The sequence below is a fragment of the Triplophysa rosa genome, linkage group LG4, assembly GCF_024868665.1.
Source record: "Triplophysa rosa linkage group LG4, Trosa_1v2, whole genome shotgun sequence".
NCBI classification, from domain to species: Eukaryota; Metazoa; Chordata; class Actinopteri; order Cypriniformes; family Nemacheilidae; genus Triplophysa; species Triplophysa rosa.
This window is the reverse complement of record NC_079893.1, coordinates 27886949-27903934: the sequence shown is the minus strand read 5'-3', so window position 1 is coordinate 27903934 and position 16986 is coordinate 27886949. Positions and strand designations below refer to the sequence as shown.

The following is a 16986-nucleotide window of genomic DNA, read 5'->3' as shown; positions in this document are numbered from 1 at the left end:
ATCGGTATTGGGCGATAAAGGCAATTTTTCAAACCCAGTGATCACAGCCAATGATCAGGGTCGAGATATCCCGTCAATCAAAAGAGGAAAATGTAATGAATTTGTGCTCTGTATATAGAAAATGTTAAGAAACATCACCAGTTTGACGATCAATAATAGTCATTATATGAATATCATTCAGAAAGTTAAGAAATATTCATTTAATCTTCACAATCTGTATGGTGTTGGAAGATATCACTCTGAATAATCGACTATCGGTTTAGAAATTTAGTATCGGTGCATCTCTAATAAATACCACATATACCATTTCAAAATAAATATAATGTCACATACTATCAAATCTGTCTTCTACTCTTTTAAAGTAAATCATCTCATTTTTAAAGCATCTCTTATGGCACATTTAACTTGGTTTCAGTTTGGGCAACATATTTTAGAGTAAGAAGGCTACTCTTACAATGGAGTAATTTTCTTCGTTACATAAACACTTTCTAGCCATCAACCCACAGCGCTTATAGGATTAGTCGTTCACCTTTCTTCTCGGATAATGTTCTATGCTTCTGTGGAGTGTCCGAGGGGCTAAAGTTCAGTGTAGTGGAGTTAAAACAGTGACTCATGTGTACAGCCTTGAGAGGGCTGTCTGTGAACGCCAGGCTGAATCACTGCACACCAAACACGGTCAACCTGTTTTTAGTACATTCGCTCTGTGGAGAGAGGCATTTTTAGGAAGTCTAAGGGGCCGTTTACACGATGAAAAACGGAAAAGTTTTTCCTTTGCGTTTTTGAAAAGTTTCACGTACACATGACAGCGTTATCAAAACTGTCTGCATTTACATGGATCCCGGAAAACGCATAAAAACGCTGTAGTATGCACGCCAGGCCAGTGGATGGCGATGTTGTTGTGTGAAGAAACAGGACGTGCCTTGGCACATACACATGCACAGTTATAAGACAAAAGTGCTTTTTAATACCGTTGGTTGACGTATATGTGTGTTTAAAGTCTGGCGAATGTAAATAGTGTGTCTCCGCTGGTCTTATTGGTGCAGCAAATCCATATTTTGCTGGGGAAACGTTAATACATAGTCAAGCAGCGAGAGCTCACAGTACGGGAAGCCGCCATATTGTTTTAGCTATAGAGGGTATGCATTGACGTCACTTTCCCACGTGAACACGCCGGGACACGCTCCCTTGAGTGGTAAAACTAAGGGAAATGGCTGCATTCAATAGGAGGAACAAAAAACCGGGACTAAAACACGCAATTATTTGCCGAAACTACAAGCAGCTGGACTCGACGGTGATCCTTACGACTACCTTATGAATTACAAAGGAATCAGGTGTTCTTAGACACTAAAATGTTAATGATATTGTAACCATTCATTTTGCCCAGTGTTTTATCACTCAAGCAGGCGCGTTCCGGCGTACCCTCTATACTCGTGCGACCGATTGCGTAATACGCATGCACGTGATGTCATCGGAAAGTTCCGTCTTGCAGTTTACATGGAAACGAAAAAGGCGGCGTGTTCAAAAAGTTGCACTTTGAGACCCATCTTCAAAAGTTCGCGTTTTCAGTCCCCCAAAACGCCGTCTCCGTCTAAACGAACGGTCAAGACGCATACATTTTTTTGCGTTTTCGGTTGAAAACGGTCTCGTGTAAACGGCCCCTAACCTCACGTCGAGTCGTTTTACATTGGTTTAGCTTCATTCTCTCTCTTTTAATTTCTTTGCTGCTCTTCATCCGGATTGCTCTGATATATTCTCCAGAGGACAGTTTTCATTAAAATGTGATGATTTTAGGAAATAAAGAGTTCACTCAAAAATGTAAATTTTGATTCATATAAAGGCTGAATTAACGGCAAGATCTTTATGCAGCTCTTACCATGCATCAAAATATCGTACTGACCGTCTATGCAAAGCTTCAAAATTTAATTTAGCACAATTAATATAAAATAAAATATCAATTAATATTACAATAAATTAAATATAAAATAAATTGTTATATTATAACCGAACGCGCACCAGTAGTTCACTTCGGGCCAGGCGCGTACGTCCAATAAAACCATCTAGAGTTAAACAGAACAGAACCCCTAAATCATGCAAAAAAACAAAACCTCTCATTCTCATTTAGCTTTCACGTCACGCTGTCCTTGACAGTCGGCGCTTTGCTAAGTTGCCGCGCATGGCCCATCAGGTAACATCCCATAATCCTTAAGGATTCACTTCTTGATGGATGACAGCGAGCAGTCTCCGTGGTAACACCTACTAGGCAGACGTCGTATCTCAAGGCTGTAAAACAGACAACGTATTCCCTTTCTAATTCCGCCTGATTGATGTTTGGACGTAAGGTTAGCATATGAGTTACTCGTCTCCATTTTTCAGATGTGCATTTTTTTCACCCCCCCCTCGCTTCCTTTGCGGCGATCTTTTTGACAGGAGCTTGTTGTGAAAGAGAGACATAATTAAGACGGGAGGATGTAGAGAGGTATTAATCAAGGAGACATGCTGTGCGTGTGAGGCGCTGAATAAAAATTCAATGACACATGAAAAATCTGAAGCGACGCTTTCCTTTTCGAGTGAAATGGAGATAATTGTTTGTAAGGTGAGGATGAAAGGGAGGACAGTGTGTAGCTTATTGTTGTGATTCCATCGGGAGAGTAAAACGCTTCGGGCAGATAAATCACCAGAGGTCTTTGCGTCTGAGAGATCACTGCCAATGATTATGTGTTTAATCGCGATTTGTGCTTGAAGTGATAAGCTCGTGTCACTGTTCCGCAAATTTGTAGTTATGTGATCAAAGATGCTGTTTCCTGATATCAATCAGATAAACGCTCCATTTATCTATTGAAGTTTATCAGGACTTTACCAGTCAGGACAAAGTTATCCTCTTAAAATAAAATATTTTTTATAAAAATATAAGTCAGTTAAATACTAGTTGTGTAGTTGAGCCAAATGCATGTGCACGCCATATTCTCAAATTTTCTACAAGATTGTTTGTGTATAACGTTTACATTTACATTTAGTCATTTAGCAGACGCTTTTATCAAAGCGACTTACAAATGAGGTAAACAATGGAAGCAATTGGAACAACATAAGGACAACAAAAAGCAATAAAAGTGCAATAAAACTGATCTCATATAGCCCACCACAGTATACAAAGCTACGTTTTTTTTTTTTAATGTCGAAACAACTGAGGATCAATATTAGAGAAGCTCCTCTGTATAGACATTTTATAGGCAACAACGTTATGTGGCTAAAACTTAACTTCAGGTAGACCTCTGCAATAAATCAACAACTGATGAGTAGTTTTAATTTAGTTTAATACAATTAATAATACAATAAAACATTAATTTAAATTAAATAAAAAATAAATTGTTATATTGTTATTATAACCAAACACAGACCAGAAGAACTTCGGGCGTGCGTCCTATGAAACCGTCTCTTACACATATTTTGCTTTTTTGTGGGGTTTAAAAAGTCACTCTGTTTTGTGTTAGTTTACTCTGTAACTGTATCACTTTTTTTACCTCACGATTCTTTGTTATAATTTCTGTCAGGTTCACTACCGTTAAAATGATTGACAATTAGAATACAGTTTAGATTGGTTCTGTTCTGGTCAAAAACTCCCTGACCATCCATGCAGCCAGCATGAATCAGAGCAGGGAGCGCAGCGATACCCCCCTTAAACTAAACAGGGTAAACATGTTTGCAGAAGTCGAGACCTGATTGTAAATGTGTTGTGGAGCTGGGGATGGAGGAGGGTAATTTGCTCCTAAGACACTGTTAGCAGAATGAATTTTAAACGGAAGCTGTCATATTTCTATAGGTAGATGAGGATCAGCTGATGCGGGCTTGACTCACCTGCCAGCACTAACGCTATATGCTTGAATTGCGCTTTTATGCTTGATAAAAGCACACATTTCACCTCTTTCCCCACTATTGAGAAGATATTCCGTTATATGACACAAACGTTTTATGTCTTTTTGTTAGGAATAGTTCACCTTCAGAAGGACAATGCTGTCATTATTTACATACCCTCTTGTCATTTCAAACCTGTATGACTTTCTTTCTTCTGTAGAACACAAAAGAAGGTATTTTGAAGAATGTTGGTAACAGAAAACCATTGACTTGGATTGGTTTTGTGTCCATGCAGTAGAAGTCAATGGGGACCAACGGTTTTTGGTTACTAACATTTTTCAAAATGTTGTTCAATTGTTCAAATGATGACAGACTTTTCATTTTGAAAGTGAACTATTCCTTTAAGTATCAAGAGATTCAAAATAACATTGTTCTGAATCTGATCAGGTCCAAAATGTTGTCTTCCCACATTCGAGACTGGATAAAAATAAAGATAGAATAAAAAATTGTGCAAGACTTGTGGACGGTGAAAGCTTTCGTAACTTTCTAAACTCTTTTACAGTCGAATTTATTTAAACTCGCCCAATTAGTCTTTAATGTGTGGACTTTAAAATATTAACATCTATAATGGCTAGACGAATTCAAAATTAAACAAAAAAGTTAATAAACCCAGATCAAACTGGATTTATACAAGGCCGTCAAGGATCTAATAATGTGAGGAGGGCCTTAAACTTACAATCAATAGCGACAAAAAATAAAAGAAATGTAGTGCTTCTCAACCTTGATGCTGAGAAAGCATTCGATAGAGCTGATTGGACATTTTTGGAACAAACACTGATAGAAATGGGCTTGGATTAACATCCTATATAGAGACTCAAAATCAAGAATTAGGGTAAATGGCCAATGTTCAAAAATTTTTCGTGTAGAAAGAGGTGTAAGACAGGGGGACTCATTATGCCCGGTCCTCTTTGCGTTGAGCATTGAGCCGTTAGCGGAAGCTATAAGGCAGAATGCAAGGATTCAAGGAATAGAGGATGAAGGGAAGTCGGTTCATAAAATCGCACTATTTGCTTTTCATAGAAAACCCATTGCATTCCATCCCACCACTTATGCAGTGTTTGTATGAATATGGGCTAATTTCAGGATATAAAATAATGAAACTAAATCTGAAGCAATGATGATTTCGGGTGTTTGGCCATCCCAGTTAAATGAACAGGTTTCATTTTAGTGGTCTAAGCAAGGGTTTAGATATTTAGGAATTATTTTTACACCTAATCCGAGTCAACATTTTGAGGCGAATTATAATAACTTAATAAAACAAATAAGAAATTATTTAGAAAGATGGGAAATTCTTCCTCTTTCATTATTTGGCAGAATTGAGATGTTACCTGCAGATTCCTTTTTTTGTTTCAATTTTTACCGATAACTGTGCAGTCGTGGCATGGATTAGAAACGATAGTGAATCAGGTTGGGTTAAAATAGAACAAAGTGCAATCAAAGGGACAACCTTGTCCATCCTCCTTTTATAAATATAAAACAGAGTTCTAAAATTAAAATTGATAATGAATGGATAAAACATACTTTAAAAATCTGGAAAAAAATATAAAAAATGTTTGGAAGACCAAAATCTATTTCTAGGGCCAATGCCCATAGTAGGTAACCCTGAGTTTCCTCCATCTATGTTGGACAGTGTTGAACCTGGGTCGACAAAGGTCTAAGAATAATAAACCAGTTATTTAATGGAAAAGAATTAAAATAATTTTCACAATTTTCACAATAATAATTCACAATTATTAACAATTTAATACCCCCTCTAAAGATATGTTTAGGTATTTCCAGATAACAAGCCATAAAGAAAAAGATCAGGTCCAGCAAGAACCAAACAAAATGTAAGAATACTTTGTGAACATTATAGAAAAGAATTTCCCAACTAAAAAACATGTTTCACATTTATATAGAAGGTTGGTAACTAATATTACACAAAACACAGAATATATTAAAAGAAAATGGGAATTTGAATGAAATACTATGATTGAAGAGGAAACATGGGAAGAACCATGCGAGGGTTGTCATAAAGGAATAAATAGTCAATTATGGAGAGAATTTGAATGGACTAAAAGCTACACTTTTAACAGAAATATTTTGGCATAATATCTGAAGGGATGTTTAATTGTTAAGGTCAGAGTCGGGTGACAAGTGCTCGAAACGAAATCATTTATGACAGAGTTTTGGTACCAAAAAAATTACAAGTGGACCTTAGGGAGGTAAATTAAATAAAGATAAAGCTATAAAATTAGCTCAAGTGACCTTATTGAAGAGATTTGGACAGATCCAGGGTGCTCTCTGTAGTAGAGAGTAAGAGAGAGATGCGGTTTTACACAAAGGGTTTAACTTTTGTCTCATACTAAGCCCGGCTGCCTGCTCTCTAAGCAGTCAAATAGTGTTTGATTCACTCGACTTGCTTGAGACGCTGCGGCCAGGGAGAAGCAGATGCACCCTGGGAAAATGGAAGTGGATGTACGAGGGAGAGCTAACGCTAGTCTGTAAATGCTTTTGCAGTTTATTTTCCCTTTTTGGAGGATGTGTCAACAGAATTGTAGGTTCAAGAATACAATAGATCCGCACAAAAGCAAATGTCAAAGTATCCAAGTAGCGCATGCATGTCATGTTTTTTTTTAAAGAATATGTTTATTGTTTGGCTGAATGCATAATCGCCCTCGATAGAGATGATAGTATCTAACCTGACAGCTTAGAATGATACAAACACTTTGGAATGAATTTAAGTGCAATACTTTTTGTGTATTTCAGCACACCAATGTAATTTAGTTTATTGGAAATAGCACGGCACTGCTGTAAATAAATCAATAATAATTTGCAGCATCGTACATTGGTCGCTAAACAAAAACAAAGACAGTCTATGCAGTTAAATTGATCAACTTTGAACATTTCTTATAGATTCTGTTTACTTTCTTTTTGTACTCCTGGCTAAATACATTTAAATAATAATAATGAATGTCTGATGGTTGTTTGCCTCAAAGTGCGAAACTGATATAGCCTCATATTTTTGTGGGGGGCTTTGTTGCCACAGTAACGTGCTCCTTCAAGAACTGAAGCGTTGAAGGAGTGGAGTCAACTATGCGTATTACATATCAATCTGTTTTGTAGATATATATCCCAGATAATGGGAATCAATGGCAGCCATTAGCGTGATTGAAGCCTTTAATTACATTGTTGATTAAAAGTAAAGACGAGCGCCGAGATGATCTCTGGAGGCGAAAGATGTTTATAAAGATGAAACTCTGACACTAGATGTATGATGTAATCTTGTGCATCCCCCGGGTTCTGAAGAAGCATGGATTTATCAGCAAAAAACATTTAAAGAAGTCAAAGTAAACATTTCTGTTTAACAAAGTTTTGTTTTGTCACTTGTATCCAGACATCTACTTAGTTTTGGGGACTTTTTATTGCACTCAAAAATGAAAATTCTTTCATTAGTTGCTCGTCATCAGGTCATTCCAAACCTGTATGACTCTCTTCTGCGGAACATTAAGAAGACATTTTGAAGAATGTTGGTAACCGAACAACATTGGACCTCATTGACTTTCATTGTATGGATATTTCTCAAAATATCTTCTTTTCCTGATCCACTGCTGAAAAAGTCGCAAGGTTTACAGGTTTTGAATGATTTGAAAGTACATAAATAATGACACATTTTATTTTTGGGTGAACAATTTGGGTGAGTTTTTTTTAGCATATTTTTTATGAAGCATTGAAAATCTGATTCATTCTTATAAATCGATTCAGTCAACAAACTGGTGCCAATCCACCCATCCATTTAAGTCCAAACTTTCTTCTCTGCCAATACAGATCATGGATCATCATTCTAAACTTCAGCTTATCATCTTATTCCAGACTGTGAGGTAAACATAACACTATTGGCTGGTTTAAAAAGAGGGAGGTGCTACTCTGTATGCCCCACCCTTACTTCCTGTTTCAGTTGAAAAGACACTTCAGACACTTTCAGGCACTTCAGTGAAACTCTAAATGCTTATATTTACTCGTGTTTAGTGCCCCAGCTAACAATTTTACATTATAAAAATGTTCCCGTAACATTTCAATTAAGTTTTAAAAACGTTTATGTTTGACATTCTTAGAACATTCAAAACGTCCAGTTTTTTAGATGTTGTATTTATTTATTATCTTGTCGTTATTGTTTGGTTATAAGAACGTTATTCAAAACGTTTTTAGAACAGTTCACTCACAACGCAATGTTAATGTTTTTAACTCTAATGTTTTTAGAACGTTACATTAACAACGCAACGATAATGTTTGATGATAATGTTTTTAGAACATTCCACTAACAATGCTACTATAACGTAATGTTTATAATGCTAACGTTTTTAGACCATTACATTAACAAAGCTATGGTAACGTTTGAAATTCTAACGTTTTTAAAACGTTTCACTAATGCTAATGTTTTTAGTATGTTCTGCTAACCTTGCAATTATAACGTTTTTAATGCTAACGTTTTAAGAACGTTACATTACCAACACAATGGTAACGTTTTCTATGCTAATGTTTTTAGATCGTTCCGCTAACAATGCAATTATAACGTTTGTAATGCTAACGTTTTTAGAACGTTTATCAATTGCAGATAACGTTAAGGAAATATTCTACTAATGTTATTGCAAGAACGTTTTTGATAACTTTTTAGAGAACCTTTAGAGAACGTTAGCCAAAGTTACGGCAACGTTCCCTGTTAGCTGGGGCATATTGAGCTATTTAAATAATGTTTAACTCTTTGTTTATTTATTTATACACTTTTCTGTACTTTAACTACTTTACCATGCAGCTTGAAAAGTTCCACATTTAAAGCAACGTCCCTGACACTACTGAGCGTTTTTTTCCTCGAGTAGAAAAACTTTGTTAGGATCCGGCAGATCAACTTTATCGTTTCTCTCATCACCCAATACAATCCACTTTTCTCTCATTTCTTAACCGACTAACGTTGTTATCAAGTATAAGTAGATACGTTGGGTTGTGCTTGACAGACGGGTCTTGAGGTTCACATTTTAAAGATTCTCTTAATTAAAGCTCTACCCGTTCCATTCTGAGCGCTCATCACACATTGATTTTAATTAGAAATACTTGTCTGTTTGTTGTGACACCTGATGTAGTGATCTACAGTAGGAACATCTGTGTGATTTCTCTGCAGTGTAATGGATCTGAGCAATAAGAACATTACCTTAAACCGAACATGTTCTTTTTACTCTTGTGTGCAGGGAGACAGTGTGACGGCCCATGGCATTGAACTGCAGTAGCTTAATTAGATGGTGATAGGAACCCTCCAATCAAACCTTCACAACGTAGCAAACTTAGATTTCCATTTGAGCCTTCTTGTTGGCCTGATTAGCAGCTAATGATCAGTTAAGTGCTAATGAATATCTATGAAGTGGTAATGGTTTTGTGGATGTGCTTTTGTTGTACACAAAGGTGCCTGTGATGTTCTTGAAGTTGGAGACTTAATATCATGATTCTGCCTCTTTTGGTCATGTTTTTCTTAGTCTTGTGGCAGGATCATGACAGACCCCCATGTTTAGTGTGGAGAGAGACATGGCTTTGTTTGTTTTGGCATGCCATGCGCTCTCTCCGGTCTCATCTCTTGACCCCGCCCCCTTGTTTCCTCGTTTAGCTTCCCGCCGTTCTTTCATTACCCACACCTGCCCATTGTTATTTTCCCTTGTTGTGTTTGCTGTCCTGTGCTGTTTCGTTTTGATTCGTTGCTCAGTATTTTTGCATGTTTGTAGACTTACCTCATGTCTTGGTTCTAGTTATTCCCTGCCGTGTCAAGACCCTGTTTAATGCCTTGTTTAGTTAATTCTGGTCCTTCTTGTTTTTGCCCCCTCGCGGGAAGTCTTTGTTTTTGAAGTTTGTATTGTTTAGTTTTTGTTTTACCCCATCGTGGGTCTTTTGTTTGTTATTCAAGTTTTGTGTTTTTCAACCACTGCCAGCGCTTGGGTTCTGCCTTCTCCGATCGTGACACTTAAATGGACAGTTCACCCAAAAAATGAAAATTCTGTCATCATTTACTCACCCTCGAGTTGTTCCAAATCTGTATAAATGTCTTTGTTTTGATGAACATAGAGAAAGATATTTGGAAGAATGCTTGTGACCAAACAGTTCTTGGCCACCATCGACTAGGGAAAATTGCTTTTTCTTTTTTCTGTTGAACACAAAAGATATTTTGAAGAATGTAGGAAACCAAACAGTTTTGGGGCACTTTTGACTACCATTGTCATTTTTCCAATGGTGGCCAAGAACTGTCTGGTTACAAGTATTCTTCCAAATATCTTTCTCGGTGTTCGTCAGAACAAAGACATGTATAGGATTTGGAACATCTTGAGGGTGATAAAATGATGACAGAATTTTTTGGGGGGATAAACTGTCCCTTAAGGCTCTAAGTTAGGTTTGCATCAGTCTACATCCAGATCTTGTGGTTCCTGTAGGTTTTGGTCCGCATTTGGGTCATGAAGGGTCTATAGCATTGGAGGGTCTTAACTTAATTTTAGTCTTTACAAATAGATTTCAATAGTTTATCCAGGATATATTTTGACTCATTTAAAACGGATCCTGGTGTTTTAATAAGGTTGTATGAAATAACACAAGCTAGCAAATGTCTGATGTCTTACTGAGGCATATAAAACAATAAATTAGAGAGAGAGAGAGATGAATGTTTGTGTTGATAACACAACGTATTCCATGTTAAGAAAACCTTGTATTTTGCGAACAACCACAATGACATAACTAAGCTGTGTTATGAATAGCCATTTGTGCTTGTCTTTATTCATATAACTGAGTTGTATTGAATCACTGTGTTACTACATCTAAATAGCAACACGTTTGTTATGTGTGTATGCCGACACCGAGAGGTTGAACTATCTCTTATTTTGCATACTTAAGTTCACCCAAAAATTCAAATTTCGCCATCATTTACTCACCATCATTTCTTGCATGAAACAAAAAAACTGTGGCAGAATATCCAAACATGCATTTGTCTTTATAACAAAAGTAAATTGAGAGCAGAGACAGCCACGGTCACCATTCGCTAGAAGAAAACAGGTTGAATGTTCCAGATTTACTTGGCTGTAATTTAACATCCCTATTGTTACAGCATCCAAGTCAAACCTGTTGACGCATCAAGGTTAATACTTCGGGATAATCCACAGGGAGCAATTCAGAGTCCGCAATTTCAGTGCTACTTCATCATAATGTTGCCCTGAAACTTTTCATCCATTACCCGCCGCAGAGGAAGACATAACCTGTTCTACACCCGTTTTGTCATGGTGAACAATGTAAAAGTGTCAGCCAAAGGGCACTAGTGGGCGTTCACGAGGATTCGTCTTGAGCCGTCGCATGTTTGCACTCTCACTGTGTGCAGAAATAAACTGCAGGTGCATTTACTAAAAATGTGTTGATTGAATGCAGTTTTCCACACATTACGATCCATCCATCCATACATTTATTGTGGGAACTACTAGGTATGTTAGATACAGAATTACCCAACATAAAATTAACCTAGCATTAAAAGTGCGTATTTTTAACCTCCTGCAAATTTTGAATGACTGTTCATTTGCAATGCAATGACTATTAATGAATATTAAGTGTGTATCTGTGGTGCACAATTTGCACCCAATAGCATTCTTTTTTAAATATGCATTTAGACACTTGGGACATGACATCATTGGACTCTTTCTACAGCATTGTGGGGATATAAATTCAATAATCGTATTCGATTTGCTTTATTTTTACACAAATTAACATGTTAACTGTACATGAAAATTAACATGTTAACTGTACTTGAATTAACATGTTCATCAATCTCAACCAATGAATAAACTAATATTTCCCTTTAAATGAACGGCAAAGTTGATCAATAGATTCAAACCATAATTTGGTCCCGACGGCCTTCCCTGGCGTGCTTTATTGAATTTTTCCGTAACTTCATAAACATGATGTTGAGATATACTTAATATAGATAAACATTTTACTTCTAGAAAAATTACACAAAAATCTACAAGCCTCATACAAAATGAAAGGAAAATAAAAAACGGCTCATATAATATTTACTTATCCTCCCGAAGTGGAGAACAGTTTCTAAAGATTAAGCATCGCTCTATTCACATTGGTTGAAAAAGATTTTCAGGCCGTGTTTCGTTCTCTCTTTACTGTATTGCAAATTGCAGTTATTTATTTAATCTGCACGCACCTATGGGTCCTCATCTTGACTGAACTTTTCGACTTCCGTGACTCATAAACAGGTCTCGCGCTCTCCTACTTAAAATGCAATGCTTAATTTATGGCCACACAGGTCGGCGTATAGTTGACCCCGCGGTAGCCTCCGGCTATCAAGAGATAAAAGCGTTCGAAATACTTCAAAAGAGAGGGGGAGTCGAAGAGAGAGAGGGAACACAATTAAAAGTGCCGCCGTTAGAGAGAGACAAAGGCTATTTTCTAAAGAAGTCACTCCCTTTATTAGAAGAGGGCCAGACTGCTCCAGATTGCAAAATTGAGTTTGACACTTTAAATTGGTCTTTGTGGACACGGAACATTTAGTTATGCTAATAATATTTCTGTTTGCCACGGTTGCTTTAATTAAAGTCCAATGATGATAATCCGAATCATGGATAATTGACATTTCTTCGATTAATTGCGGGTCAATTGGGGTTTGGCTGCGAGAAGCGCCGCTGAAGGAGTAGCGTCTGCTTGTGTCATCTTTGAACTTGTACACAGTAACCATGTGACAGGTTAAATGAATTAACTGCAGGGTGAGCCGTCAAAACAGACAGTCTGAAAGCAAAATGGATTACGTTTGTTTTGCAGTTGAGTTGATTTGAAGCATTTTGAAGACATTTATCAATGTACGAACATACGGCCCGCACAATTTGTCAAAAATCACATGGCAATTTTTACATTTAGATCAGAAGCATACAGTGCACAGACTATTTATTTACTGTAATTCAATCACATGTTATAGTTTAATAAACACACAAGGCCACATTGCAATTTCTGAATGAATGAATGAATGAATGAATGAATGAATGAATGAATGAATGAATTATGAAGCACAGAAAACAGATACAGTAAAACAGATAACAGACTAAAATGAAAATAAGTGAATACAAATGGGAAAAAATATGCAACTGTGAATTAAACTTAATTACACTCCAGTTTTGCCTTGAATCTTCATTTCTGCATTTATTGGGGTCCTTCCAGTCCACTGAAAATGCAAAGACGGATAAAATCATATATTAATTTTTGAACTGATCCTAAAATCTGAAAACATTAGTATTGTGTTTGCAGTTATTGTTGTTTACTAAAATTAAAACTTTAAAAACATTTGTGTTTATTGAAATCAAATCAAATACTGGGCTATAAAGTATACTGGAAATTAAACTAAACTAAAAGAAAAATGTAAATGTTGCCTCAGCAACAAGTTTAAGGCACTTAAATTATAATAACAAGAAAATCTAAACTCAAACTAAAATAAAAATAAATTAATTGTATGTAGCAGCATGAAAAATAAGCAAAAACTAAAGTAAAAATAAATGAATCCTACATAGCAACATGAAAAATAAAAAAATAAAAAACACAACGAAAGAAGCAAACAGCAGCAAAATTGATATAAATAAATGCTAATTTTAAATATTAATAAAACTACAGTAAAAATAAAAACAAATCTATAATAACTCATTTAAAATCTACAAACTTTTTTTGTCTTTTTGACCAGTTTGTTCTGATTCAATCTTCTGCAAATGAAAACAATACTTTTCACAGAATGAAACAAAAATGACCATTTTACTTGAACACATCCCTATAAAAAAGTACATTCAGATAAAAATGAAAGTAATTTTGGAGTCTCTTAATTGTTTTCTGTGACTTTATATGATGTGTATGTATTATTTGTTATATAACATACACTGTAAAACTTTGCTGTAGTTTTTGCAGCATTTTGACTTTTGAGATTCAAAATGAGCATGAAGAGACTGGCACAGCACAGCAACACTGCAAAAAAGATGACATTCTTCCTAAGCATTTTTCTCTTGTTTTCTGTAAAAATATTTAAAACGTCTTAAATTACGATACATTTACATAACAAGAAAATTGACCCCAGATATGTAGTCTTGTTTTATGAAAGAAAAATATATAAACTAGGTAAGTTTATGCTTCAACAAAATTGTACATTAAATCTACAGTAAGGTACTGGCAAACCTGCTGCGAAATTACAGCAAAGTTTTACAGTGTATTAATGCAGATTCTTATAGACGCTATTCTTATAGTCATGTTGAATGGTATTAGGGGATAGACGTATTTATTTTGCTTCATTTTGAAACTGCCTGTATCTGGTTGTTCTTAAGAGTGTTGCCTGTGTATTGTGCTGAGTAACAGTGATAAGAGGTGACTTCTGCTGATCTGCTCAAATATGAAATGCGGAACGGTATTAAGAGGTTGAAGCTTTGCGCTGTGTACCTGTGTAAAACCCACTGCAGCCGAGCAGTCAGGGGCTTTCACACAGTGAAGAATGGAAACCCTGAGGGACACCAAAAATCTCATTCACACACATACACATACTGTATTTTCTCTCCTCTGTTGCTTTCTGTCTTTCTTTTGTCCTTCCTTCTTTACTTAACATCTTGGGCAAGACTCCAAATTTCTTCCCATAATTCATTTCTTATTTCGACAACTTGCCTTTCTCTGTGCTCGGGTCGAGCCACCTGCTCTCATATGAAAAGTGAGTAGCCATGGTCCTGGAACACAGCATTCTCACTCAACCTCCCTCTGTCAAGTCATTGAGCCGGCCGGATGAGGATTTCATTCTGTTGGGAAGAAGGGTTCGAAAAAGCCATTTCAGTCCTTTTTTTTGGTTTCTTCAATTTATCTGCTGAAACAGACACAGTGTAGCTGTTACTACCAACATGACTCAAAGTGACAGGTTTTTTTGTGGCTCCGCTTCAGGGTAGAGGCCTGTTTTACACTAGGCAATGCTATCAAAGGAAAAAGAACATGAATATGCAAATGAAGCCCATCATTTGAGGCCTAACTAGTCCTGTACAGGAAATACAGAAGGATTTGACAGAAGGAAATAGCCGTCGTTATGTACGGCGTCGACGCAGGGCACCGTGTTTTTCAACCGTGAGTGATAATCCACGGCTGTGCGTTTGTCAGTTGCAGTATATTCTACTGCCTTGCATTTGCGAGGATATAAAGTTATGGTTAAGGTAATGCAGCTTAAGATTTTGTTTGGTATTAGTCACATTGATAAGCATGCCATTTTTATTACATAAACAACCCAAACACATACAGTAGTCTGACATGCGTCCGATTTAAAAAGCTTACATTTGTTCAATACCAAAACTCAAATATATATCATTTGCATATCATATATATCAAAGCACATATATCATTATTTGAACCGATTGCGATGATTGGATAAAAAATATATGGTCTTCCACAGCTGATATATTTTCATCTATTTTATATTTATACCACTGCAGTTATTGATTGCTTTTATGATTTTAAGAGTCTTTCAACCAGTATTAAAAAAGCTCGATGAAACAATGGTCTTTATTTCTCAGTGATTTTGTAATGTCAAACATGTTTGGTGGCGGTATTTTGAACATGTGATTCTGCATCTGATGTGCATGAATGTGTGTTTGGCGTTCTGATTGGCTGGCTCAGCAGCTCTTAAAACCATTGCACTATTTTTTTTATTTGTTGGATGTTTAATATGTGTTCTTCAGATGTCTAGGGTTGTGATGCTTTTGAATTCAAATTAATATCTATTCTATCTCTATGTTTCTTGGTCAAATGTGTTGCTGCAGAGTTAAAGTTTTGCTTTCAGTTTTGTTGAACTTTTAATATTATTTTTAATTAGCTTTTATTGTTCATTTATATACATACTATATTAAATATTAAGAATATATTATAATATATATTATTAATATTTTATTTGTTGTTGTTATTTATTTGTTTATTTTTATGTTGCTATAAAAGATTAATGTATTTTAGTTTTAGTTTAGTTTAGATTTATATAGTTCTATTTATATTCAGTTATTCATTTTATTGCCTCAACTTAAACTCACAAGTTTTAATTTTCATTTAGTTTACGTTTTTAAAATAATATTTAGGTCAATATTTCCTTCGAGTTCAATAAACAGAAATGTTTTAATATTTTTAGTTTTATTAAACTATAACTTTGGTTGCTGGTAGCTATTGTATAAGAGGAAATAGCCGTCGTTATATTAAATGTATAAAGCTGTGAGCTTTGGGCCAATTATAACACGACAGAAGTTGTGAAAATGTCATCATTAACATGTGTAAGGGACATTACAGCCTTTGAACATTGTTTTTGAGAAATCAGTTTATCTGTATAGTGTATTCAATAGAATTAAATGCCGTTAATGACACTCTACAGAAGACGTGTGATTTAGGCACACATTATTCCTGACAGAAAATCAAGTAAAATTTCATTCATGTTTCAAGTGTTACAGTTGCCCTTAACAACACTGGGTTTCTATGAATGTTTTAATAGCATCTCTCTTTATTAAGTCTCTTACTTTTGGCAGATTTAAATGTTTCTTATACCAAAGATGACATGTAGATTTGTGGTAGTCTCTGAGTTATAAGGGAAAACGTAAAAATGACAATTACTCCGGTCTCCCCTACAGCCGCCTCAGAGGTCATATTCAAATGAAGCCACACATTAAGACACACCTCCTTAAGATTTACTTCTTAGCACAGTACAGTCATAGTGCCATCGTCTAATCTCATCTCGTCCCTTACAGTCATTGCACAATTTGTGTATTCTTTTCATGTATTTTTGGTTGGAGAGACCAAAATTGTAAAAACCTCTGAAACATGTATTGTATTATTACTGAACAGCTCGCATAGGTCACTTTGGCGAGGAATAAAGATTAATGTAATGGAGCTGAATAAGATTTGTCACAAAATATGTCAGTAAATATTTATTCGATATCTCTGTTCACAGGTGATTCTGATTCTCACCAAACTGTTCGACTTTCACCTCGGCAGTGTAACAGAAAGCACTCTATGGAGGTGAGATGAAAGCTACCATCTCTC

The 16986-nt window shown here is 35.8% G+C and overlaps 1 protein-coding gene across 1 annotated transcript in view; it reads left to right on the top strand.

Moving 5' to 3' along the window:
• The window catches only part of sorcs3a (sortilin related VPS10 domain containing receptor 3a), a 187019-nt gene that overhangs the window by 58334 nt on the left and 111699 nt on the right, over positions 1-16986 (top strand). The window contains 1 exon segment of the mRNA XM_057330922.1: positions 16895-16962. Within this exon segment, the coding sequence (XP_057186905.1) occupies positions 16895-16962 (68 nt within the window).